Source organism: Carcharhinus amblyrhynchos, chromosome 15, assembly GCF_965287045.1.
Source record: "Carcharhinus amblyrhynchos chromosome 15, sCarAmb.v2.hapA, whole genome shotgun sequence".
Taxonomy (NCBI): Eukaryota; Metazoa; Chordata; class Chondrichthyes; order Carcharhiniformes; family Carcharhinidae; genus Carcharhinus; species Carcharhinus amblyrhynchos.
In genome coordinates, this window is record NC_137338.1 from 38,672,590 (window position 1) to 38,699,349 (window position 26,760).

The window sequence follows — 26,760 nt, forward strand, 5'->3', positions numbered from 1 at the left end:
AAAACTGTACCATTAGACATTTCTATTGTCATAATTTGTCAACTTTTCACAATATAATTTCTATTCTATGACTATTAGTCACAATTAGGTTTACATCAACACTGCAGTGAAGTTACTGTGAAAATCCCCCAGTCGCCACACTTTGGCGTCTGCTTGGGTACACTGAGGGAGACTTTGGCATGGCCAATGTACCTAACCAGCAGTTCTTTTGGATTGCGGGAGGACACCGGAGCACCCGGAGGAAACCCACGCAGACATGGGGAGAATGTGTAAACTCCACATAGACAGTGACCCAAGCCGGGGATTGAACCCGGATCCCTGGCATTGAGAGGCAGCAGTGCTAACCACTGTGCCGCCCTTTTTCATATCTAAGAGAAATTGTCTTAATGGCCTGCTAGCTCACAGATGTCTTGATTTTCCCGTGGTTAACTTTTAATTGTTACCCTAGGTTTTCAAAATTAAAAGCTAATTTGAAACTTCAGCCATGTTTCAATCCTTGTCAGCAACACCCCTCACCAGTGAATTAAATAACATTAACATTCTTAGATAATAAGACAATCTCAGAATGCTGTTTCTTGCCATCTATTCTAACCTTTCTGCCATCTCTAAGCCAATTTTCTTTGATTTTACATGACTTGCACTCATTGCCTTTACCTCCATCTCAATTCCTCTTCACATCACAATCCTCAAGGTATTACAACAAAGGCAAAATGCATTATTTTAAAATGGGCTTTTCTTAGTTATGTCCTCTATCCACGCTTTACCTGCAAAATGCAAATTGTCTCAACTTATCATGTGCAACAGCGCTGGAGATAAATTAAAAGTGTTCGCAACCCGCATCATATGTGACTGAGCTATCAATCCACCACCCTCTCCACCACTACATCACTCATCCCTTCATTATTGCTGGGTCAAAGTCCTAGAACTTCCTCCCTAACAGCATCATAGATGTACCTACACCATATGGACTTCAGCAGTGGCTAAATCCCGTGAATGAATAAAAAAGATTCAAATGCAAGTAGGTACTGTTGAAATATATTAAAATATTGTCTCAATGCATACTACCCACGAACAATTTCTTTTATAAATCACAATGCCTACATTTAGGTTGCAAAAAGTTCATACATTTTTCATATAGTTAATTAGAACCTTCTTTCAAATGAGGCATTATATCACTACCAGTGGCAGGAGTGTGAAGTTCCAGAAGCCATTTATATTAAAAAAACCTACTGTTCATTTTTTTGGTGAACTAATATACCAAAAAAAGACAACAAATTGCCCAGATTTTGTAGTGATAATGCTTGCCATTCATCTTTAAAGAAAGCTGCCCACAATGATCTAGCAATCTCTGTGGCTTGATTTCCCAACATTAATTTGAATCTTGCGCAAAGTCATGGAGGATCTTCATGCATTCATCAACAGTGAGTTTATTAAACAGTGCGAACAACCAATCATGTAAACTTCTCAGACAGCAAAACAGGATGTAAAATGAACTTCTGAAATGTCATCAACCTGAAATGTTAATTCTATTTTTAACTCTCTATAGATGCTACCAGATATGCTGAGAATTTTGGAGCATTTTCTGTTTTACTGTAGTAAAGTACACTGATTAACCTTTAGTTAAATAGATTTTATAGAGACTTCAAAAATATTAAAACTCAAAGTTTGTTTATTCGTCACAAGTCAGCTTACATTAACAGTGCAATTAAGTTACCGTGAAAATTCCCTATATGCATCATAGTGGGAAAATTTGACAGTTTTCAAATCAAATCAATGTTTTCCAGGGCTGAAGAGGTTTCTCAGCAGTAGTTTTGACTTCGTATGAAGTTTCAAAACCCAGTTGTATCTCATTAACAAGGCACAACCATTTGGTGACTTTGAATAGTGATATTTCAGCTTAATAGGAAAAAGTCTCATCAGTTCTGTGATTTTGAATTGATTGTCACTTGTGGGGACTTCAACAATGCACTATGGGCAAAGCCTCAAATCACTAATAGTCACTTGTGCATTTCTGCTTCAACTGTGCATGGACTTGAGAAGTTGCTGTTTCAGTGTCATTAATTCTGCAAAATTATGGCATACGACTTCAAAAACAAGCATGAATAATGTGAGTGCCCTAGTCCAATTAGCAACTGGACTTGATTATGCCTCTCGGAAATGTTCTGGAGCTTTCTGTGTGTTGAAGGGGTTATATAAAAATAATTAGTTTTTGTATGGGAGAAACCTGAAGTCTTTCAACCATGGCAGCTTCAGATATTAAAATGTACCTTGTACGATGAAGCATTTTAATTTTGTGTGAATGAAATAGGGCTTCCCAATATCTCAACAGGTAAAGATGCCACAACACATTGAACTGATTCATTCACAACAGAAAGTTTGCACTTTCAATTTCTACACAGAGTTCATCAAATTCAGCCATGCCTTACAGGGATGGCTATAAATGTTCTTAGAACTCTCATTTTTAATAACTTTTCCAAAATTGAGTGCTCTAACATTTAATCATGGATAGACAGTCTGTACTCAGGCTATGACCAATGCTCCTTTAGCAAGCATAAGGAGGCTTTTCAAAGTAGTCAAAGATGACTTTTCATCCCAGTCAGCAAAGCAAAAAGGCAACATCTACTGGATATGCTTTAGAATCAATGACTGGACTGTTTCTAAAATTAACATGAAATATGACAAATATTTACTAAAAACACATGTTTGAATGGCAATAGTAGAATTTGTCACTTAGAATAATTGTTTGGAACACAATGGTTAGCACTGCTGCCTCAGCGCAGAGACAGGTTCAATTATGGCCTTGGGTGACTGTGCAGCTTGTACATTCTCCTCGTGTCTGCATGGGTTTCCTTCCACAGTTCCAAGATGTGTAGGTTAGATGGATTAGCCATTGTAAACGTATGGAGTTATAGGGATTGGGTGGGGAAAAGGACCTGGTAAGATACTCTGTCAGAGAGTCATGCACTTGATAGGTTGAATGGCCTCCTTCTGAGCTGTAGGGATTCTATAACTCCCCTTCCCTTTTCATTCATAGCTATGAAAACTCTATGTTAAATAGAAAATATTGCTTTAACTTCAATGTTCCAGTCCTGTTCTCTTTCACAAAAAAGTCGTGATTTGTACAAGCCCTTCCATTTTTCTCACGTCATCATTAAGCAAAACAAAATATATGGAGCACCGACAGACCATCAGAGTGGAATGATCAACGCCCAATCCAATAATACCATGGAAATGTAAATAGTAAATGCAAACCAAAGGCTTTTCTTCAAAATGTGATAAATCAGTCACTCTTACACAACTCCTAATTGCAAAACAGTGGCAGGTGATGGTCTGGGACTAATCATTTAAATAGGTCAGGGTCTGCGTCAAGAATACTCAAAAAGGGAAGAGGAGGCAAAAAAAAAATCAAGTTTTTACAGTGAAAATAATTTTATGAATACAGTTTGTGTAATTAATCACTAGGCTCCTCTGTCCTTTACCAGCAGGAAACTCTCAGCAAGTGAGAAGAAAAGGGTGCTAGTGCAAGGCATCAACATAAATTATTCAGGAAGCAGAGTTTGATGAGACGTACACAACTTTAGCCCAAGTTGTGATTCATCACTTCAACTTACTTGAAAAGTAACTGACAACTTCAGGAGAGAACAAAGTAGTACTCAAATACAATGCTGCAATCTTGATACATTGCTGAATTGAATATAAAGATAAGGAAGTTTTCTTCAAAAGTCAAAATAAAAAATAAAAATGAAATGCTGTTTGATTCATATATAACCCAATTCACTTGGATGTGGAACAATGCTTTTAAATTACGCAAAGTCACTATTTTCTTTACCTGAAAGCTGGTGAATAGAAATGACGTACCATTTATGTTGCTAGATGTAATTACAAACATAAGTTTTCTTCTCAAATTAAGACTGGCAATTTATCTCAAATGGGTTTTTAAACCATATTTCAAGAAGTTTAAATCTCCAAATTCTTACTTAAATAGACACCCATGGTAAGAACGTGTTATACTGCTATCATGTTTTGCATGGAACTTCAAAGATTGTACATTGCCTATTTTCATTTTGCAAAAATCAAAGTGGTCCTGCAGATCTAATACACAGTAACAATGAGTTAATTTGGCATGCACAAGCTGAAGAAAAACAGGGCAGTACAAGGGCAACACAGTGCTTAGCACTGCTGCCTCACAGCGCCAGGGTCCCAGGTTCAATTCAAGCCTTGGGTCACTGTCTGTGTGGAGTTTGCACATTCTCCCCATGTCCTCCAGGGGCTGCAGTTTCCTCACACACCCCAAAGATGTGGTTAAGTGGATTTATCATACTAAATTGACCTTTAATGTCCCAAGATATATGGGTTAGGGGTATTAGCGGGCTAAATATGTGGGGTTATGGGGAAAGCCTGGGTAAGAAAAGGTGCAGACTCAACAGGCCTAATGGCCTCCTTCCGCACTTTAGGGATTCTATGATTCTAAAGACAGAAAACTTACCTGCTGATACTGGGAGTTTGGTGAATGAGGGTATAAAGGAGCATCTTCTGGTGGTGAAGAATCATGATCATCTGGTGCATCCTGATCATCTGGCTCCTAAAACGTAAATACATTTACTAAGCAAATAGAAGCATGCACAGGATGTTTAAATATATATTAAAGCAAAATTGGATGCAGAATGAGAAGGAAAGTAGAATATAAACCTGTATACTGATGGGGTTTAAACATGAGTTTTGAGTGGGCAGAAGAGGTCGAGGGGGGTCAAGAGGTGGCCGAGGCCAATGGAGGGGGAAGTGGTGGCCGAGGCAGAAAAGGAGGCTGAGAAGTGGCCGCGGGGGGTGGTCCATCTTTATATTTGAAATTTAGCTGCAGGGCAGATTTCACAATCCAAGATAGAAACTGCTCAAGTCCTTACCTCTTCGGGACATAGCTCACATGCTTTTGCAAGAGTCATCCTGGCACTGTGCGACCTCTCCAGAAAGTAACCATTTGAAGTTTCATTGCTCTGTACAGGGGGTGACCAGTTGTTATAGGTATATTGTGGATTTCCAGGGTATGGCCTTCGTTCCAGCTCTTCTCCAAGCCACTCCACCGCCCAGGTCCACTTCCTTTTCAGATCCCCATTACTCTGTATGATCATTACAATAAATGTATATTTAAAACTTACACAGATTCTCTACAACAATCACCACAATTCACAAGTGTTTTATTGGCCGTAAACGCTTTGACATGCCAGAGTTAAGAACATAAGAACATAAGAAATAGGAGCAGGAGTAGGCCATCTGGCCCTTCGAGCCTGCCCCGCCATTCAATAAGATCATGGCTGATCTGTCGTGGCTCAGTTCCACTTTCCCGCCCTCTCCCCATAACCCTTAATCCCCTCTCTTATCAAAAACCCATCAACCCGCTTCTTAAAAATATTTAGCGAGGCAGCCTCCACCACTTCAACGGGCAGAGAATTCCAGAGATTCACCACCCTTTGAGTGAAGAAGTTCCTCCTCAACTCCGTTCTGAACCGCCCCCCCTTTATCTTGAGGCTGTGCCCCCTAGTCCTACTGTCTTTTTTGAGCGGGAAGAGTCTTTCCACCTCTATCCTATCCATCCCATTCATCATCTTATACGTCTCAATGAGATCTCCCCTCATTCTTCTAAACTCTAACGAGTACAAGCCTAGTTTATTCAGCCTCTCCTCATAGCTCAATAGTTGATGAAAGGCACTATCACAAATGCACATCTTTATTTTCTTAAGATTCTGCATGACAGAATCATGTATGACACTGCGTTGTTTAGTTTGTGAAAGGTCTATGTTTGGCTCCTTTGTTACATGTAGTTACATTTTTTTCAGCAACAGATGTATAAGTAGTCTCCAGACTAGGAAGGAAAGGCAAAGTAGGTCAACCAATTTTCTCGAACAACTTGTGTGAATGAATAATCATCATTAAATACTACACTTATCCACATATTTCAGGAAAATTCAAGCTTTCATCATCAGTTTGTTCTGCAATAACCACCCATAGAAAGACAAAAAATAGCTTTAGGTTTCTTGTGTGGGGGACGTGCAGGGTCAAAGTTCTTTCCCAACTGCCCCAGTTATTTTCCTCTGATGGCATGACATACTGATATTAATTTAAGCATTTTTCCATTTTAAAAATTAGATTTAATAGCCATCAACGACAGACCAAGCTTGCTAAGTCACATGATCTTCTCACCCAAAAAAATCATTAAAGAACTACAGGAATCCAAAAGGGCAACAAATCTATAATTCTCACATAAATTAAGACCCTCTGGAGAGGGACATGATTTCACAACACTGATTACTACAACTTAATCTTGCAAATTACTGAATAAAATAATATTTTTTCTTTGCTAAAGAACAATTTATATATGGGGCTGAATTGTTTGTCAGAGACACAAGCTAGAAAAGTTGAGCCAAACTCTCAGGGAAACATATGTCATTGCTCCTGGGATTTCATTTATTAAAAAAAATTACCTGGAGGATCTGGTAGGCTACAGGACATGAGCTGAAGAGAGCAACCATGCATTTAATACACTGGTATGCTCTTTTCTGATAGTGGTTTTTAGAACGCTGGATGGTGTCAAACAATCCGTCTCTGTCATCAGGAATCCCTTTCAAGGCATTATGTATTCTGCAGGAAAAGATGAAATTTTAAAGTTTTAGGATCTGAACAGAGACTTGGGACGTTTGAGGCATTCAAACACACATTTGTATCCTTCAACTCATTATTTCAGGTCTCTGGCCTTAACTAAACAGACAAGGACATAATCTATTCCAAGACCAGCCGGACCTGCCATATATCAATGCTGAGAAATGTAATGGAGCACTAAAGGTAATCTTCCCCACACACTAGCCCCCTTCCTCCAGGAGCTGACTTCCCACTTTCACAAAGTTTAAACTCCAACTTTTGTATATGCGAAGTGCTAATGCAAGTGTTTAGCCTCCAATCCTAGGTACAAGTACATAATTAACATGCTCTATACAATTTGGAAAGTAAGTTGACTGTAACTATTTTAGTTCAATATAGTAGAAAGAGCTTCATATAAATAAATTCCCCCTCCTACTCAGATCCTATTCATCAATTTTACATTTATGCCTGTTGCTCCATGGTTATATTTCAAGGCAAAGAAATCTGCTCACATCTACATTATTCCCACCTCCCAGATATTAGATATTCTGAGTTCTCTCTATCTTAAGATTCATACTACTTTTCTTCAATCCATCTTCAACACAGCAATACAGGGGTGCCATGATGGCACAGTGGTTAGCACAGTGTCTCACAGCTCCAGAGACCTGGGTTCAATTCTGGCCTCGGGTGACTGCCTGCGTGGAGCTTATGCTCCCAATGGCTGCGTGGATTTCCTTCGGGTGCTCCTGTTTTCTCCCAGGGTACCAAAGATGTGCAAGTAAGGTGGATTGGCCACAAGGAACGTATAGAGCTATGGGGATAGGGTGGGGGAAAAGGGGGCTGGGTAAGACAATCTGTCAGAGAGTTGGTGCAGACTCAAGAGGCTGAATGGCCTCTTCTACACTGTAGGGATTCTATTAATGTGGCACCCATAACACACAACATTCCAGATACATCCAGAAGAATTAACCTTCTGAGATTCAGATAAGTTTTTTTTAAGCAACCCCCTTAAATCATCATTTATTGTCTAAAGATTTAAGGAAACTTGAAAGTGATCTGAGTTTTCAGATAAACAAAAATCTAGCAGTAAAAGCCTTGGAAAAATATGTGGCTAAAAGGGCACAAATCTCCAGCAATTCTGGGTATAGTAAATTACAGACGACAATTTGAAGTGAACAATCTGCTTGGCTGAAGTACATAGATGCGCAAAAGAAACCATTTTGTACAAGGTCATCAACCAATGGACATTAGCAGCTAAAATTAGTTTTCCAAAATGATCAATTGAATACTTGACACAACTATTACGAACACACAATGACTCGAGAATCTGAATGTATGGAGGGGCAGCTCGTTTGCATGCCCAAACCTAAACTGATTCCGAGTGCACTCTAATGGTGTACTTGGCAAAGGTAGTATATACCTTGTACCAGAGTAAAATATCCCTTTTCTGTGACAAACCTAGCTTAGCCTGGCCAACAGCGGTCACACTTTAATGGTCACTATCTCTGGGCTAGAAAGAAAAAAGCTAAGGTAAAAACAAATTATTGCAGATGTTGTAAACTGGAACAAATGCTGGAAAAATCACAGCAGGTCCAACAGCATCTGTGAAGAAAGAGCTAATGTTTCAAGTCCTGATCACAAATCTTGTGATCTACACTGGTTCAAATGCTATGATGGTCCAGCCCCATTGTCAAAAGCTCAACCAAGGCTCACAAACGAAGAATACATTTTGGCGAGGCAATAAAAGGCAGCAACCGCTGAGTATCTGTGCTTCATCATGGCTTAATGTTTTCATCAGGGAAGAGAAAATGTTGATGGGTGGGTGGTTGGTTGTGGTAGTGAGAGCAAATGACAAAGGTGGAAGAAATTAAAAAAAAACTTTATTCAGCTATTGCATGCTCAATTACAACTATTATTTTCCCAAACCACAAAACATCTTTTGCAACACTACTGTAAGACACTTTATTAAAAGAATTTTGCAGCCTCATTACACACCAAAAGTGACACTCACCTGTGGGTTTGCCAAGAGTCTTCAATAAGCAAGATTTGCAGTAGAAGATCTAAGTAAGGCCTAAGTTCATAGGTATAAGAATATGCCACCTGGGAAAGAAAATGTTAAATGTTAAATGTGCAACAGCGGTTTCAATAAAGTGACTGCATATACCTCATGTTCAAGATAATCCTTTCAAAGAATCCTCTCAAGCTTGATTTTAAAGACGTGAATTTCTGCATAAAATGGATCAGACAAAATGAATAAATTCAATTTTGCCAGAGCAGAGAACATAATAGTAAATGAGTTCTGCTTTTATGCAGTACACAAACATTTTATAATCTAAGCTTCAAAGTGCATCTTATTCTCTAGTCAGGATACGCCTTAGAATCATACAAAGCAGAAGAGGCCATCAAGTCTGCACCGACACATGAGAAACACCTGATCTCCCACCTAATCCCATTTACCAACACTTGGCCACACCCTTGAATGTTATAATGCGAGAAGCTCATCTAGGTACTTTTTAAAGGACAGGGCAACTTGTCTTCGCCACCCTCAGAGACAGCACACTGCAGACCTTCACCATCCACTGGTAAAAACCTCCTGCTCCTCACCTTGAACCTATGTCCCTTCACATCTGATTCTTCAGTGATGGGAACAGCTGTTCCTTATCCACATTGTCTATGCCCCTCATAATCCTGTACACTTCAATCAGGTGCTCCTCAGTCTTCTCTGCTCAAACGAAAACAACCAAGCTTATTCAACCTCTTTGCATAACTTGAATGTTCCACCCCAGGCAGCATTCTGATGAATCTACTCTGCATCCTCTCCTATGGTAAATGGGATTAGGTGGGAGGTCAGGTGTTGGTGCAGACCTGATGGACATAAGGGCCTCTTCTACATTGTGTGATTGCAATCACATCCTTCCTATAATGTGGTGACCAGAACTGCAAAGTGCTCTAATTGTAGCCTCATCAAACTTTTAGACAACTCCAACATGACTTCCCTGCTTTTGTAGTCTATGCCTCAATTGATGTAAGCATGTGTCCCATATGCCTTTTCACCACACTATTAATGTGTCCTTCCATCTTCAGAGACCTATGGACAAACATGCCAATGACCCTTTGTTCCAATGAACTTCCTAGTGTCATGCTGTTCATTGAATACTTCCTTGTTAAATTACTTTTTCCAAAATGCATCACCTCACATTTTTCAAGGTTAAATTCCATCTGCCATTTATCTGCCCAATTGACTATCCTGCCTGTATTTTCTTGTAGCTCAAGACAGTCAAACTTACTGTTAATCACCTGTCCAATCTTTGTGTCATCTGCAAACTTACTAATGCTATCCCTCGCATAATCATCCATGCTGCTTATATAAATGATGAACAATAAGGGATTCAGCACAAATCCCTGCAGTGTACCACTGGACACCGATTTCCAGTCACTGAAGCAGCCTTTTATCATCACCCTACAATGCAGACAAATTTGAATCAAATTACCCTGTACTCCATGTGCATTTTCCACCTTTATCAGTTGCCCATGTGGGACCTTGTCAAAAGCTTTACTGAAATCCTTATGAACTACCATCAACTGCACTACCTCATCGACACACCTGGTAACCACCTCAAAAAATTCAAACAAATTTGTTAGGCATGATATCCCTCTGACGAAGCCGTGCTGACTATTCCTGATCAAGTCTTGCCTTTCCAAGTGGAGATAGGTGGTCTCCTTCAGAATTTTCTTCAATACTTTTCCTACCACTTAAGTGAGACTCGCTGGTTTATGGTTCCCCAGCTTACTTCTACAATCCTTCTTAAATCGTGGAACCACATTAGCCATTCTTCAGTCACCTGACATCTCTCCATGGCCAGATAGGAATTAAAAGTTCGGGTCAGAGCCTCTGCAATCTCCTCCCTTGCCTCCCGAAGCAGACTGGGACAATTTATTGGGACCTAGAAATTGGTCCACTTTTAAGCCTGCCAACACCTCCAATATCTTGTCTTTCTTGCTGTCAATTTGCTCAAGAACACCATAGTCTCTCTTCTTTAATTCCATACCTTCATCTTCATTCTCTGGGGTGAAGATTCAACATACTATTCATAGATTGGTCCCTACTCTTTCCCTTGACATACTCATACAATATCTTGGGATTTTACCAGCCAGAGCTCTCTAATATCCCCTTTGCTTTCCTAATTGTTCTCTTAAGCTCAACCTTGCACTTTCTGTACTTCACTAATGCCTCCGCTGATTTGCTCTCTTTATACCTGCAAAAAGCATTTCTTTTCTATTTCTTCGTATCCTGAATGTATATGTTCATCCATGGTTCTCTAGGTTTGTTACTCCTTCACAACAAACTAGAGGAAACATTAAGCTTGTACCCTTCCCATTTCCTTTTTGAATACCACCCCCCGCCCCATCCCCACTGCTGTTCTTCTGTAGCTTTCCCTATTAGTAGCTGTTTCCAGTCTACTTTGGCCAGATCCTGCCCTACTAAAATCGGCTTGCCAGCCCCCAATCCAAACATTTTTTTGCAACTTGTCTATTTCTTTGTCCAGAGCAAGCTTAAATTGTGCCATGCGTGATCACAATCATTAAAATGCTCCTCTACCATTACCTCAACCACCTGTCCAGCTTCACTGCCCAGAATTAATCTAGCACGGCACTCTCTTTTGTTGGACTCTGCATACTGGCCTAAAAAGTTCTCTTGCACACATTTCAAGAAATCCACTCCATCCAAGCCCTTAACACTATGCCTATCCCAGTTACTGTTGGGAAAGTTGAAATCATCAGTTGTAATTACCCTAATGTTATTATTTTTCCGCACCTCCACAAATTATGTACATATTTTCTCCTCAATTTCCTACTGACAATCTGGGAGTCTATAATAAACACCCAACAATGTGGCTGCCCCTTTTCTATTTCTAAACTCCACCCACAAAGTGTTGATTACCTCTCCAAGATATCATCTCTCCTTACTGCAGTAATCGATTTCTTAATTAATAATGCAATGCCTCCTCCTCTTTGACCCTCTCCACCATCTCCCCTAAAGATTCTATATGTTGACTTGCCAATCTTTCCCTCCCTCAACCATGTCTCTGTGATGGTCATGATATCACAATTCCATGCATCAACCATCGCCCTTGACTCATCAGTTTTACCTGCAATACACCTAGCATTACAGGCCATCCTTCGTCACCTTACTTCCTTGAAACTTAATACAGCTGTACTCCCTCAGACTTGACTGTTTTACTTGCTAACAGTCTGTGTCCTCTACCCCTGCTGAATTAGTTTAAACTTCTCCCAACAGCACTAGCAAAACATTCTGCAATGATAAGTGTTATGGTAAGGTCATATAAGGCATTGGTGAGGCTGAATTTAGAGTATTGTGTACAGTTTTAGTCACCTAGTTACAGAAAGGATGTAAATAAGTTTGAAAGAGTGCAGAGAAGGTTCACAAGGATGTTGCCGGGACTTGAGAAGCTGAGTTACAGAGATTGAATAGGTTGGGACTTTATTCCCTGGAGCGTAGAAGAATGAGGGGAGATTTGATAGAGATGTATAAGATTTTGATGGGTATAGATAGAGTGAGTGCAAGCAGGCTTTTTCCACTGAGGCTAGAGGAGAAAAAAACCAGAGGGCATGGGTTAAGGGTGAAAGGAGAAAAGATTAAAGGGAATATTAGCTGGGGGCTTCTTCATGCAGAGAGTGGTCAGGGTGTGGAATGAGCTGCTGGATAAAGTGGTAAACGCAGGGTCACTTTTAACCTTTAAGAAAAACTTGGACGGGTTCATGGATGAGAGGGGTGTGGAGGGAGATGGTCCAAGTGCAGGTCAGTGGGACTAGGCAAAAAATGGTTCGGCACAGACAAGGAGGACCAAAAGGCCTGTTTCTGAGCTGTAATTTTCTATGGATGACCGTCCCCGCTTGTACAGGGCCCACCTCTCCCAGAAATGGTCTCAGTGATCCAGGAAGCTAAAACCCTCCCTCCTGCACCAACTCAAGCTACGCATTCATCTGAACTATTTTCCTATTTCTATGCTTGCTAGCATGTGCCACTGGGAGTAATAGAGATTACAATCCGAGAGGTTTTGTCTACTCCCTAGCTCCCTGAATTCTTGGTGCAAGACCTCATCTCTCTTTCTACCAATGTCATTGATATCAACAAATACCATGACCTTTGCTTTATCACCCTCCCACCGCTTGCATGAAATCTAAACACAAGTCATTCCTTAACTGTGCTAAACAGTATATTCACAAGTTCAAGAAAATGCAGGCTGTTGCAACAGAGACAAGGGATTTATTGATTGCTTGATCAGAGTGTGTTAAACTGAAGAAGCTGTTTTGTGGAAATCATGATTCACTGCCTTCAGACCAACACAACAAATCACAGAACTATCTTAGGTTCTGTTTTGAGAATAGCCAGAAGTGCTTCTTTAAAATACAGACACTTCAAGAGTGTAGGAGACATCATTTGTTTTATATTTCAGACTCATCACTGGCAGATTACAGAACAGGAACAAATCAGACAGAAAATTCTCCCACTTGTTGGAAACTGGAAAGAAATACATGAACCTTTGGTCAAATTTTAAATAGGAGACTGAGGTGTGGCATAAAAGCATAAAAAAGACAAACCAAACATCCGAGTTCATTTCTAGAGGAACAAAAATATGTTAAGACTGCACAGAGTTCTGCAGTCAATTGCTCTATTTTACAAATATGATACAAGGGCACAGAAGAAAGTGCAAAAAAGCTCAGCAAAGATGATAACAGAATGCAGCAAAGATTGAACAGATTGAAGTTCTTTTTTCTAGACAAGAGAGATGACCTGATTGAGGTCTTTTAAAATTAGGAAGGAGTTGGATAGGATCAATATAGAGGTTTTCTATTTGTGAGGAATACAAAAAGTAGTGGCTAAAAATACAAGACAATCATCATCAGATCCAGACAAGAATTCAGGGGGAACTATGCTCAGGCAGCATTTAAGAGGAAGCTAAATAAATTTGAGGGAGAAAGGAACTGAAATATAGGGTGATCAGATGAGCGTAAGGAAGATGAGAAGAGGCACGTGTGCAGTACAAACTGCAGCAGAGACTACAAATTGCATATTTGTTAACATGCTGAACTTCTGGAAGTCCAAAAAGAACAAAATATGTTGAATTTTCCTCAGAATAACAACAGTTCTACTGTGTGAGTAGAGATTCTTTTACCTTCAATGGAACCAACTGCACTAGAGCACACAAGTAGACACTCAAAGAAATGGTTATAATGACATTCAATGTATTTAATCCCTCTATTGATAAAATTAGTATGTAACTAAGTGTTGCAGGTTTTAAATCTTCCTTGGATATTCTCTCTTGTAATAAGTGCAATGATGATTCCCACAAACATGCAGGTCTTGCATTCAGGAATGTGTTTATATTGTCAATATCAAATTGTTCACTAGAAATGAGCATCTTTTACACACAGGCCCAAGGATACTTTGCCAACCTTCACAGAGATGAACTGAGATCTGATGTCAACACAGAGCAACCCTGACTGAGTGGTCTTTGATTGTGTCTGCTCTATCATAACAGAACATAAGAAATAGGAGCAGGAGTAGGCCATCTAGCCCTTCGAGCCTGCCCCGCCATTCAATAAGATCATGGCTGATCTGTCGTGGCTCAGTTCCACATTCCCGCCCTCTCCCCATAACCCTTAATCCCCTCTCTTATCAAAAATCCATCAACCCTCGTCTTAAAAATATTTAGTGAGGTAGCCTCCACCACTTCAATGGGCAGAGAATTCCAGAGATTCACCACCCTTTGAGTGAAGAAGTTCCTCCTCAACTCTGTTCTAAACCGCCCCCCCTTTATCTTGAGGCTGTGCCCCCTAGTCCTACTATCCTTTCTGAGCAGGAAGAGTCTCTCCACCTCTAACCTATCCATCCCATTCATCATCTTATACGTCTCAATGAGATCTCCCCTCATTCTTCTAAACTCTAACGAGCACAAGCCTAGTTTATTCAGCCTCTCCTCATAGCTCAACCCCGGCATCAGCCTAGTAAACCTCCTCTGCACTCCCTCCAAGGCCAAAATATCCTTGCGTAAGTTAAACTAACCAGCCTATAATTCCCTGCCTTTTGCCTGGCACCCTTCTTAAACAACAGCGTAACATTAGCCGCTTTCCAATCTTCCGGCACTTCCCCAGAATCCAGCGATGTCTGGAAAATAACCACCAAGGCATCCACTATCACCTCCACCATTTCTTTCAGAACCCTCAGATGCATTCCATCTGGTCCTGGCGACTTGTCCACAATCAGCCCCTCCAGTCTGTCGAGCACCTCCTCTCTAGTAACAGTAATGTCATTAAGACCCTCCAGTCCTACCACCTTTCCATCTCTAACACCCGGCAAATTATTCACGTCCTCCTCCGTGAAGACAGAAACAAAAAAGTTATTCAGGACTTCAGCCATATCCCCATCCCCTACCACTAAGTCCCCCTTCTCATCCTCTAAGGGACCAACGTTCACCCTAGCCAGCCTCTTCCTTTTTATATATTTATAAAAACTCTTGCTATCCTTTTTTATATTAAGCGCTAGCCCAGCTTCACAGTTTCTCTTACCCTTCTTTATCAACTTCTTTGTCAATCTTTGTTGACATTTAAACCTCTCCCAATCCTCTTCTCGCCCACTACTTAGCTACTCTAAACGCCTCCACTTTTAATTTGGTCCCTAATTCTACCCGCCTCATTACATAACACCAGATCCAAGATAGCTCGATCCCTCGTCGGCTCCAACACACACTGTTCCAGGAAACTATCCCGGCAGCATTCCAAGAACTCGTCCTCGAGCCCACCGCGTCCAACATGGGTCGACCAATCTATATGTAGATTGAAATCCCCCATAACTACGGCCGTCCCATTCCTGCACACCGCACTTACTTGCACGTTAACAGCCCGCCCCACCTCCAGATCATTATTCGGGGGCCTATAGACGACACCCACCAGCGTCTTCCTCCCTTTGCTGTTCCTAATCTCTACCCACAACGATTCTGCTTTCTGCTCCTTGGCTCCAATATCATCCCTTGCTACCACCCTGATGCTATCCTTAATCAGCAGAGCTACGCTCCCCCCTTTTCCCTCCCGCCTATCCTTCCTAAACACTTGATACCCCTGGACATTCAGCTCCCATCTCAGACACTACTGTTCTTATCCCTTTCACTCCCTCATAGAACTATGGAAAGGGATCACCTTCTGCTCACCTCACATCTCCCCAGTCTCCTTATTCAATGGATCATCCTCTGTCACACCTCCAACATGATGCCAGCACCACACACATCTACCCGATCTCTTTCAGCATTTTAACAGAACCATTCCCTGGTCCACTCCCATCTCATAGCACCTCGCTCCTTTTCCGCACTATTCTGTAAAAGCACAGTTGATGCAACACCCCACTTTCCACTATCCAAAAACCTAAATACATCTTCCAGGTGATACAGATTTACATGTAATTCTTTCAAGTTAGTATGTCATATTTTGCTGTTCACAATGTGACCTCCTGGACATTAGGGAGACCAAATGCAGAATCAGTAACTGCTTTACAAAACATCACCATTCAGTCCAGAATTCTCTACCATGCACCCATTCTGACCTTTGCATCAACACACAAACAGAAAATGCTGGAAAATCTCAGCAGGTCTGATAGAATCTGTGGAGAGAGAATAGAGCCAATGTTTTGAGTTTGTTGGAACAAACCTTTGTGCCCTTGGTCTGCTGCAGTGTTCCAAGGAAGCACAACACAAACTTACTATCCCTATTTTGTTTTTTTCCCTTATTTCATTTCCTTTCAGGTGGCAGTTGTTCAGGATCATGCCACTCACATTTCCTCTACACATCTTTTAATTTTTTAACTACCCTCTTACCATCCCCTTTGGTCTTACATTTTGAAATCCCACCATTTAATCCCCCACAGCCTATCTCAGGCATTTTATTTTCTTGTTCCTCCAACATTCCCCCTTTTCACTTCAAGATCTTATTACATTTGTGTTTTGATCAAGTGCCACAGATCTAAAATATTAAATGTGTTCTCTCCAGAGGTGCCACTAGCCCTGCTGAGCAATTCCAGCATTTTCTGCTTTTATTTCAAGATTTTGTTTTTGTATCTGCAATGAAATTTGCCTTTATGCAAACAAGTCAGAATTATTAAATTATTTTTGCCAGTTTCGGCAATTTTGGAAATAGTGAAGACACAAATTGTCATCTATTTATAAATTTGATTGTTGCATTTAAATGAAAGAACACTGTCGTATCCAGTTCTAACTAAAGGCTTTGGACCTAAAACATTCATCCCACTGTGGCTCCCTACTGATGTTGCCTAACCTGCTGAATGATTTCAGTATTTTCTGCTTACAATTCCAGGATTGTGCAATGCTTATGTTTACTGATTTTATTTTCATTAAGTAGTCTTCTTTCTCCCCAAAAGTCTGCAATCCCCAAATAAACATTTCCACACCTGCCAGAGGAGTTCACTGAGCACAGTGGAAGAGAACTGTGGATTTTCCCAGCAACAGAAGCGAAGTAGTTTGATCGTTTCTTCAGAATTGCTGCAGTCTTCAATAATCTTTTTCACATAACTAGTTCGTACCAATAGGATGTCTGCCACACTCTGCTGGATAGTCATTATAGGTTGGGACAAGTTGGGATCACCATAGGGATTTGATAAAGGTGGATTTCCTAAAAAAAACACAACATTGTTTATTACTATTCATCTTTAAAAATTTCTAACTATTAAAAATAATTTTTATAGCATAAGTTAGTAAGCTTTCAAATTTGACTGTTACTCCTTTCTAGATGGAGGGAGTTTATTTTTTCCCCTCCCAAGTATTCCTTTCCTTCAAGACAAAGGGTTGGGAGGATTGCAAGTCGACAAATACAAAATTCTAACAGTGTTCTTTCGTCAGCTAAAATAAAAAATGGGTCTGTGCATGATCAGTTTATGCCCATTGCAACACATTTGGAATTTTCAACTCCAATCCAACATAAGCAAACCATTGGTTTTTGTTATTGATTTTTATTTCATAAATAATACTTAGGTACTGCAAGACAAACTAAAACTACTTAAATTTACGTGAACCTTTTCTTGGAAGGTGCCACCTTTTATCCCACCATTATACAATTTCTACCACAGCATGATGGATTGCCAAATTGAGGCTTCAAATCCTACTTGTTCTGTTACACAAGCACTGTATGTGATGCTGATTCATTTAGTAACTCAGTATATGGCAAATATGACTCAATTTTGGACAACTATCTAAACATACATTAACTTCAAATGTGCACATCACAGAGCTTTTTCTGCAAACAACAGTTAATTTTTTCCATTCCACTCACGAACATCCAGGTTTGAAAAATCTGCATTCTTTACCATTAATTGAGGACTGCATGCGTGATGATACATCACAGCAACGAACTAACTGTGACACCACAGCGTAGAGTTTGCCCAGTTCAGCATACTGGTATTTGATAGGTGGTCCTGGGCCTTCATCCAAAGCTACAAGCATAAATGTTGCAGGCACATTCAGTTTTAGTAACTGTGTCTTCTCAGCCACACCTGGTGAAAAAGATTCATGAAACAATTATAATTTGAAAACAACCACCTTTGGTATCATAAAAGAATTGTTGCATTACCCATGGAGAACCTGTAAAGCAAAATAACCAAATTTACTGAATAACTCCAAAATGAACAGATTACCAACTAGTTTCCACATTGTTCAGATTCATTAAAATAATGACAATGCAAATTACACAAATTAACAAGTAAATGACTTTGCTAATAAAAATGTAAATTCCATCTCAAATAGTTGACACAACAAAAATGTGTCTTATGCAATCAAAATCATTTGCACCACTTCCTGCACAATGTGCGTCACAATATAGCCACAACCCAATAATGTGTCATTCTTCATTCATGCAAGGTTGATTAGATGTCCTCTCTGACAACAGCTTTTATCAATGAGTTTCATGGGTACGATCAGCAGCAGCAAACTATGCTTCGAAGTTCTCTCTCCTTCAAGGTATAATAGTTCTGGCAATGTAGTTTTCCCAGGCTCCTTATCAACAGACCAACACCCCAATTCAGTTTGGCCACTTCTAGGAAAGCACTAAGTTCTTTAGCACCTCTGAACTGTCTATAGAGATTTCTAGGTTTTAAATTGTTTTGATCAGATGCATAGTAATCCCAGGAGCTCCTGTCTCGTCTTGCCTGTTATGAGGAATGTTCTATCAAGGACCTCTGCTGCTGCCCATGAGACAACCTGCGTCAGTTCAGATAACAGGCTGAGCTAGTTAACATCCTTAATCTGTGTAAAATAGGGACAGACGTTGACATGGGCTGTTTGTGTACTGTATGTGCCAAGCAGTCAGAATCACCTGGGCCTTGTGAACACTCATAACCTTGGTAACTGAGGACAGTTAAAGAGAGAGGAATGTCTGAGCCTATCAATATTCACTGGAGTTCATCTTCAATCATTAACAGGCTATCAATACTGACCAGAGTTTACCTCCGCTGCATTGTAACATGAACTTGACTGTGTGCAATTGTTAATGAGAGATGGGAAACAATTTCTGCATATCATTTACTATCTCCACTATGTTGTTAGACATAGCAAAGAATGAAACTGTTACGTGAAAAACTGGATACATGCTTGCGTTCAATAGATGTTAATCTGGTGGAACCAACATCTCTTGTTGCAACGATAATAAAATCAACTGTGTTTTTGCCTCCAGCCGGGGTCTCATGCCTTTCCCTTGCATTTTCTAGGTCACACTCATTGAACGGGAAGCCCTCAGCAAATTAATAGACTCAAGAAGCGTAACTAACTGCTCAATCCCCACAATGTGCCAAACAGAAGAGCTAATAAAGCTCTTCCTGACAGCAATTGCTTCTCCTTGAGTATTCCCTGGGTTTGTTTCTACATCAGTTTGCTTCCTCTTTGTGTCTGCATCTGAGCATCAAACAACTTTATCCTCCAGTTTCTCTGCTTGTAGCTCTCCTCTGTCTGCCAGCCATTACGTCCTTCGCACTTACTTCCTGTTTGTACTGTTTCCAGGTCAAGGGTCATCAGTTCACACAAACCCACAATAATTCTTAAAGAAAATTACAACTGATGCCTTTATAACTGCTGCAAATTATGACAAGTCCTTTTCAATTATTCTTAAAAATTACAGATTCCACAAACCTTTTTAAAGAAATTACAATCTTTCCTTACTGTGCACTTCTTCTGGATCTAAAGACATCACAAAAATTTACTTAAGTGACCCAGTAGAAGTACATTTTTGATAGGGTGACTGATGCCCTGGAATTTGCCTTCCTGTCTCATGTCCTGTGCACGTGCTTTCCGGGACATCATTTGTCCTGGATTCTGATAAATGGTAGCCAAGGAGACAGTTCAGTCTCCTCTTGCCACTGCTTCCAACACATTGCCTTAAAAATGGAGATCATTATGTATTCCAGATGTGGTCTCACCTGTGCCCTATATAACTGAATTTTTGTAATCCATTCCCCTCACAATAAACAACAAAATTCTGTTCAATTTCCTATTTGCTGTAGTATTCTCACCTTTTGTAATTCATGTACTAAGGCATCCAGATCCCTGTAAATCTGAGATCTGCATTCTCTCACCAGTTAACTAAGTTTCTTCTTTATTCTGTCAAAATGGAGCATTTCACATTTTCTCACTACTCCATTCACTAAATATTAACCTTTCCATGTCCCTTCATAGCCTCTTTATGCCCTTTTCGCAATGAGCTTATCTGCTTTTGTGTTGTTAGCAAATTTCACAACCATATCTGGTCACTTCATCCAAGTAATTCATATAAATTCTAAAAATTTCTGGCACGCCATTAGTTACAGCCAAATTTTTTCATATTAGCGAGCCAATCTTCTATCAATGCTCCCTACACCAGGAGCTTTTATTTTCCACAATAACCTTTGATATGGCACCTTATCAAATGTCTTCTGAAAATCTAAGAGCATTACATTCACTAGTTCACAGAACATAACAGCACAATACAGGCCCTTCGGTCCTCAACGTTGTGCCGAGCTACGTCCAATCCCAAGATCAAGCTATCCCACTCCCTATAATTCTGGTGTGCTCCATGTGCCTATCAAATAAGCGCTTGAAAGTTCCTAAAGTGTACGACTCTACTATCACAGCAGGCAGTCTATTCCACACACCAATTACTCTGAGTGAAGAATCTACCTTGGACATCCGTCCTATATCTCCCATCATGAACCTTGAAGCTCCCCATTATCTACAGTACAAGTGACCCATTTAAAGACAATTGATCAAACATGATTTGCCTTTCACAAAACCATCCTGATTCTGCCAGAGGTAGTTTTAAGCAGACAGACAGAGGTAGTTTTAAGCAGACAGACAGAGGTAGTTTTAAGCAGACAGACAGAGGTAGTTTTAAGCAGACAGACAGAGGTAGTTTTAAGCAGACAGACAGAGGTAGTTTTAAGCAGACAGACAGAGGTAGTTTTAAGCAGACAGACAGAGGTAGTTTTAAGCAGACAGACAGAGGTAGTTTTAAGCAGACAGACAGAGGTAGTTTTAAGCAGACAGACAGAGGTAGTTTTAAGCAGGCAGACAGAGGTAGTTTTAAGCAGACAGACAGAGGTAGTTTTAAGCAGACAGACAGAGGTAGTTTTAAGCAGACAGACAGAGGTAGTTTTAAGCAGACAGACAGAGGTAGTTTTAAGCAGACAGACAGAGGTAGTTTTAAGCAAACAATATTTGTATTTATAGATAGTAGAAACAAGGCACAGCTTCAATTTAATTGTGTGTTTCTGTGTAAGAAATGGTAATACTTCTGTGGGGTTTGGTTTCATTTCAAACTGAGCCTACATTGTAATTAAAGGGTTGAGGATGTGAAAACAAAAAGAGTCTAAGGAAAGACTAGGTGTTGCTTAACAACTAGGGGCTACCTTAGCTTAGAAAGAATATCTGCCTTTACTTTTAAGCTGGACAGGACCAGGGATCTGGGAGAAACAGGCTGCTGAAAGAAGAAAGTCTAGGAGCCAATGAGTTGGAACAAAAAGAACGTTCCAGAAAAAGACAAGTTAAAGGGACAAAATACAAGAAGGTGAACAAGATCCTGTTGGCAAAGCTAAAGTAAAAAAAAAAAAGTTTTGCGTTAAAGAAACAACTGCAGTCATCAGATTTGAAGTGGGAAACCAGACATCAGAGGCAAAAAATACATTTTCTATCATGAAAAAGATACAAAAGTCTGAAAACACATACCAACAGATGCAACAGCTGTCATTAGATTCTTGAATGATCATACATCATATATTAAGAACATAAGAAACAGGAGCAGGAGTAGGCCATCTAGCCCCTCGAGCCTGCCCCGCCATTCAATAAGATCATGGCTGATCTGTCGTGTCTCAGATCCACATTCCCGCCCTCTCCCCATAACCCTTAATCCCCTTGCCTATCAAAAACCTATCAACCTGCGTCTTTCTATCTTTCCTCACTTCTGAGAGAATTATCAACCTGAAACATTAATCTTGTTTCTCACTCTACTGATGCTGCCTGACCTGCTGAATATTTCCAACACATCCCTCTTTTATTTCTTCACAATGAGTATGCTTCTAACTTGAGCATTTTATTTTTAAATCTTTCCAGTTCTCAGGATAGACACTTTTTTTTTAACATGATTCTCTTTTATATTATATTCAATTTCTAGGAGATTTAAATCAACAGTGTATATTTCCATAGGTTGATGAACTCAGATGAAATTACTCTGCTATTGTAACCAAGACATTTTTAAAAAAAGTTTTAACACTATAAAGCATGATTTTAACCTATTTGTATTTATTATATCCAAGTTCACTTTCTATTTTATGTTGGTCCTCCCCTTCTGCCTCAATCATACAAGCTTTAGAATTTCCTCTCCATAATTATTCATTCTTTTATGTTCCCTTTGATGTTCTATTTCCAGGTGAAGTCATCCTCCTAAAATCAGCCTGATTCTCTTAGCCTAGCGCCAAAATAGTCCCCTTGTTTATAATGGGGATTCTTAACCTAATTGCTTCTAGGGCCTCCTCACATGTAAACACACTTCTTTTTCTGTATAAAAATTAACTGAACAATTAAATATTTAAATTCATTATTTTACTTAAAACCCAGTTGCTTTCTTCCACTTTTTTTCTTTCTGGGCTGAGATTTTCACTTCTCTCTGCACACTGAATCTCACGTAATTATCTTTTCAATTTGCAAGTTGTTTGCTCAAAATTCCAGCAAGCAACTTTTTAAATTGCATATACTGCATAAATGAGATACTGGACACAGTTCTAATTCCCAGATAGAAACTCCACTGCAACTTTCCAACGCTGATAAATTCACTCAAGGAATTACAAATTCATGATATACATAAGCAATATCTGCATTAACGCATTCAAGACAATTTAGTTTTTTTTATTATTCATTCATGGGACATAGGCATCGCTGGCTGGCCAGCATTTATTGCCCATCCTTAGTTGCCCTTGGAGGACAGTTAAGAATCAACCACATTGCTGTGGCTCTGGAGTCACATGAAGGCCAGACCGTGTAAGAATGGCAGATTTCCTTCCCTAAAGGACATTAGTGAACTAGATAGTTTTTCCTAAAATCGACAATGGTTTCACGTCAACAATAGATTCCTAATTCCAGATTTTTTTTATTGAATTCAAATTTCACTATTTGCTGTGGCGAAATTCAAACCGGGTTCCCCAACCATTAGCTGAGTTGATGGATTAATAATCCAGTGATAATACAATTAGGTCATCACCTTCCCTTAGCAAGACAGTTAGCTCAAGTTGAAAACAATTTGTTAAAAGCTCTGTCTTGACTAGTGTTTTTCCATTCAAATGGCACAAGTATATACTGAATCCACAAAAACACTTCTCCAAAATGTGGGCTTTAGTGCAATGGCTGTAACCATCCAGCACAGATATTACCTTTGTCAGCTTCTACTTCAGGAATAAGGATTTGTTAAATACTGCTGTTTTATTGATGATACATCAACAAGGGGGATGGTTTCCATTAGGAAAAAAGATTTAATACACAATATACCTATACAAAGCTTTATTGCCAGGTTCCTGTGTATTTTACAACAAATCTCTGGGAGCAGAAAAGATTTTATCTTGCAAACACTAATATTGTCCCGATTTGCCCAGTTTTCCGCATGACAATTCCAGCATCTGGGTCTGGCTTTCCAGGAGCAACATCACAATTATAAACACCGCAACTGCTAGAAGCTGCAAATTTGGGCAGCATAATAAATTTTTGAAGCCCATGAACTAAATTATTGAGACATAAAGCAACTGGAAGAAAATAAGAAAATCAAAGAGCTAAGAAATTGAGTGGAGATTTGGACAGTGAAATCACATGCAGCAGAAATGTTGGAGTTGAAATTGGAATCACGAAGAAAACAAGCCCACAGAATTTTGCCAAATGATTCTCCATCTAATCATGTCGCTGGGGAAATAAGACAAGACACAATCTCGCTCCCTCTTTTTGGCATTGTTTTTTAGTGCTGTTCGCCAGGCAAAGATTCAGTATCATATCTCCGTGCCCTTCCTTACAGACAGATTGGACGATGGGCAAAACCTGGCAAATAGAGCTTAATATGAGGAAGTGTGATGTCATTCACTTTGTAGGAGGAATCAAAAGGCAGATTAACTAAATGTATTTGATTTATTATCATCACTGTATTAGTCCACAATGAAAAATATTTCTTCTTGTATGCATCCAACCCACGAAGCTGGTGTCATCAGCAAACTTGAAACTCAAGTTAGAGGCAAATTTGGCCCCACAATCATACGTGTATAAATGTATAAATGGAGAGAGAAAAAGGTCCAAGAAGCTGGTAAGAAGGTAAACAGCCTCCAAACAGCATTTTGGCCCTTATTGCAAATGTGCTGGAGTTTAAAAACAGGGAGATTTTGTTACAACTGTACAAGTGAGTCCTCACCTGGAATACTGTGTACAGTTTTGGTCCCCTTACCTTAAAAAGGATACAGTAACATTGGAAGCAGTCCAAAGGAGATTCACCAGGTTAATTCCTGGGTCGAGAAGGTTGCCCTATCAAGACAGAATTAATAGTCTGGGGTCTCTCTTCCTTGGAGTTTAGAACAACGAGGTGTGATCTTATTTGAACATATAAGATCCTAAGAGGACTCGACAGGGTAGATGGTGAGATGTTTACACTAGTGGGAGAGTCTCAAACAAAGGGACATAGCTACAAGATAAAGGGCTGTTCATTTAAAACTAAGGTGCATAGAAATTACTTCTCATAGAGGGTGGTGATTCTCTGGAATTCTCTGCCCCAAACAGTAGTGGAGGCGGGATCATTAGAGGTATTTAAAGTTGAGGTGGGTAAATATTTGAATAGATTGAGGAACAGAGGACTATGGAGACAAGGCACAGAAAAGGAGTTGAGGCTGACATAGGTCAACCATGATCATATTGAATGGCAGGATAGATTAGAATAGCCTGATGACCTATTCCTGCTTCTATTTCTTGTGTGATGGCATGCCCCCCCACCCAATCCAGAGTCTTCCTCCACTCCCATCCAGGGAGTTCCTTCCACCTCCTCCTCCCCAGCCCCGCAAACAACCATGTCCAAGGTATTCCTTCCCCACCGTAGTCACCCCACCTCATCCAGGGTATTCTTCCCTCTCTATCCACTTCCAGGGTCTGCCTCCACACTCTGCGTCCAAACATCAATCGCTGCATTGCATGTGGACCAGCTTGCCTTTTCAGCACCTCCACAATTCAAAAAAAATGTGTGAATACAGAGACATTACACTTTGATTCACTCTCATTGGGTGGCATCCCTTGATTAACAAGGCATCTTAGCTTCCAGTTGTTCTGACTCAGATTCTGAATAGTCTAATATCAGGTCAGTTCATTTTCTGCCCCTCTTGCTTATTTTGCGGATCTCTTGAAACCTTTTCGTGGACCCTGGTTGAGGGCTCCTGATCTATAAATCAGTGCTGGAGAACATGTTAAAATAGGCCTATTTTTAATCCATTTTCCTGGTTCATGCGTGAAGAATGGCAATGGAGGAAGCTACCTGAAAGCTACCATTACAATTTGAACCATAACACCGGAGCACTATTGGTTTCAGAGGTGGAAAACTCGGGAGCAAAGATACCATACTCCTAATTAAACAATTTAAACCAAATTAAGTTGAACAAAATATTATAAAAGCCTTGTGCTAGTAAACAATACACATACCCTTCACAACATCTCTTTCTTGATCAAATGGTAAATAATACACGAGCAACATGAACACTTCCCTTCAGAACTCGAATTGTATTGAAGATTCAAGGTATATATTTCATTTAACTTGATGATGTTTTAAAAAGTCAGACATGTACTTAATCCAAATAATTTGTGGCATATTTCAACTAGAAGTTTATTTTATCTATTAGCATCTGAAGTAGGCTTACATTAACACAGCAATGAAGTGATTGTGAAAATCCCCTAGTCACCACACTCCAGTGGCTTTTTGGGTATCAGTCAAATGTTGATGTAATTTTGAGGCTTTCATTTAACAAAATTATTTTCTTGGGTTTAAACACTTCAGTACTTCTATGTTGTAAGTGTTACTTTCTAACATTAAAATGTAATTTAACACAGCCAATGCACCTAACCAACACGTCTTTCAGACTGTGGGAGGAAAGCGGAGCACCTGGAGGAAACCCACGCAGACATGGGGAGAATGTGCAAAGTCGCACAGACAGTGACCCAAGCTGGGAACCGAACCCGGGTCCCCGGCACCGCGAGGCAGCTATGCCAACCACTATGCTACTGCGCTGCCCTTTTTTCTTTCTACCTGTAACTAACACTGGATTCTGCACCTTGTCCTTTTCCCCTATGTACTTTATGAACTGTGTGTTTTGCCTGTGTACCATGCAAGAAACAATACTTTTCACTGTATGTCAGTACCTGTGACAATAATAATTCAAATTCAAAAGTTTTGTGATCCCTTAGCACAACATGTGAAGCAGTGGTGTTCTGTTTGCATGACTGGCTACCGAAGAGATTCTGTTGGAGAATGAAGGCATGTGGAAATCCAATGCAAAGGGATACTGAAAGGAGAATTTGAAAT

General features: G+C 39.9%; 1 protein-coding gene across 1 annotated transcript in view; it reads right to left on the bottom strand.

Moving 5' to 3' along the window:
* usp9 (ubiquitin specific peptidase 9) overlaps positions 1-26,760 on the bottom strand; it is a 258,340-nt gene that overhangs the window by 6,360 nt on the left and 225,220 nt on the right. The window contains exons 39-44 of the mRNA XM_080203847.1: positions 18,023-18,208; positions 17,111-17,331; positions 8,642-8,730; positions 6,477-6,633; positions 4,902-5,114; positions 4,487-4,582 (exon numbers count right to left, since the gene is read on the bottom strand). Of these exons, the coding sequence (XP_080059973.1) occupies positions 4,487-4,582; positions 4,902-5,114; positions 6,477-6,633; positions 8,642-8,730; positions 17,111-17,331; positions 18,023-18,208 (962 nt within the window). The remainder of the gene's footprint in view (positions 1-4,486; positions 4,583-4,901; positions 5,115-6,476; positions 6,634-8,641; positions 8,731-17,110; positions 17,332-18,022; positions 18,209-26,760) is intronic.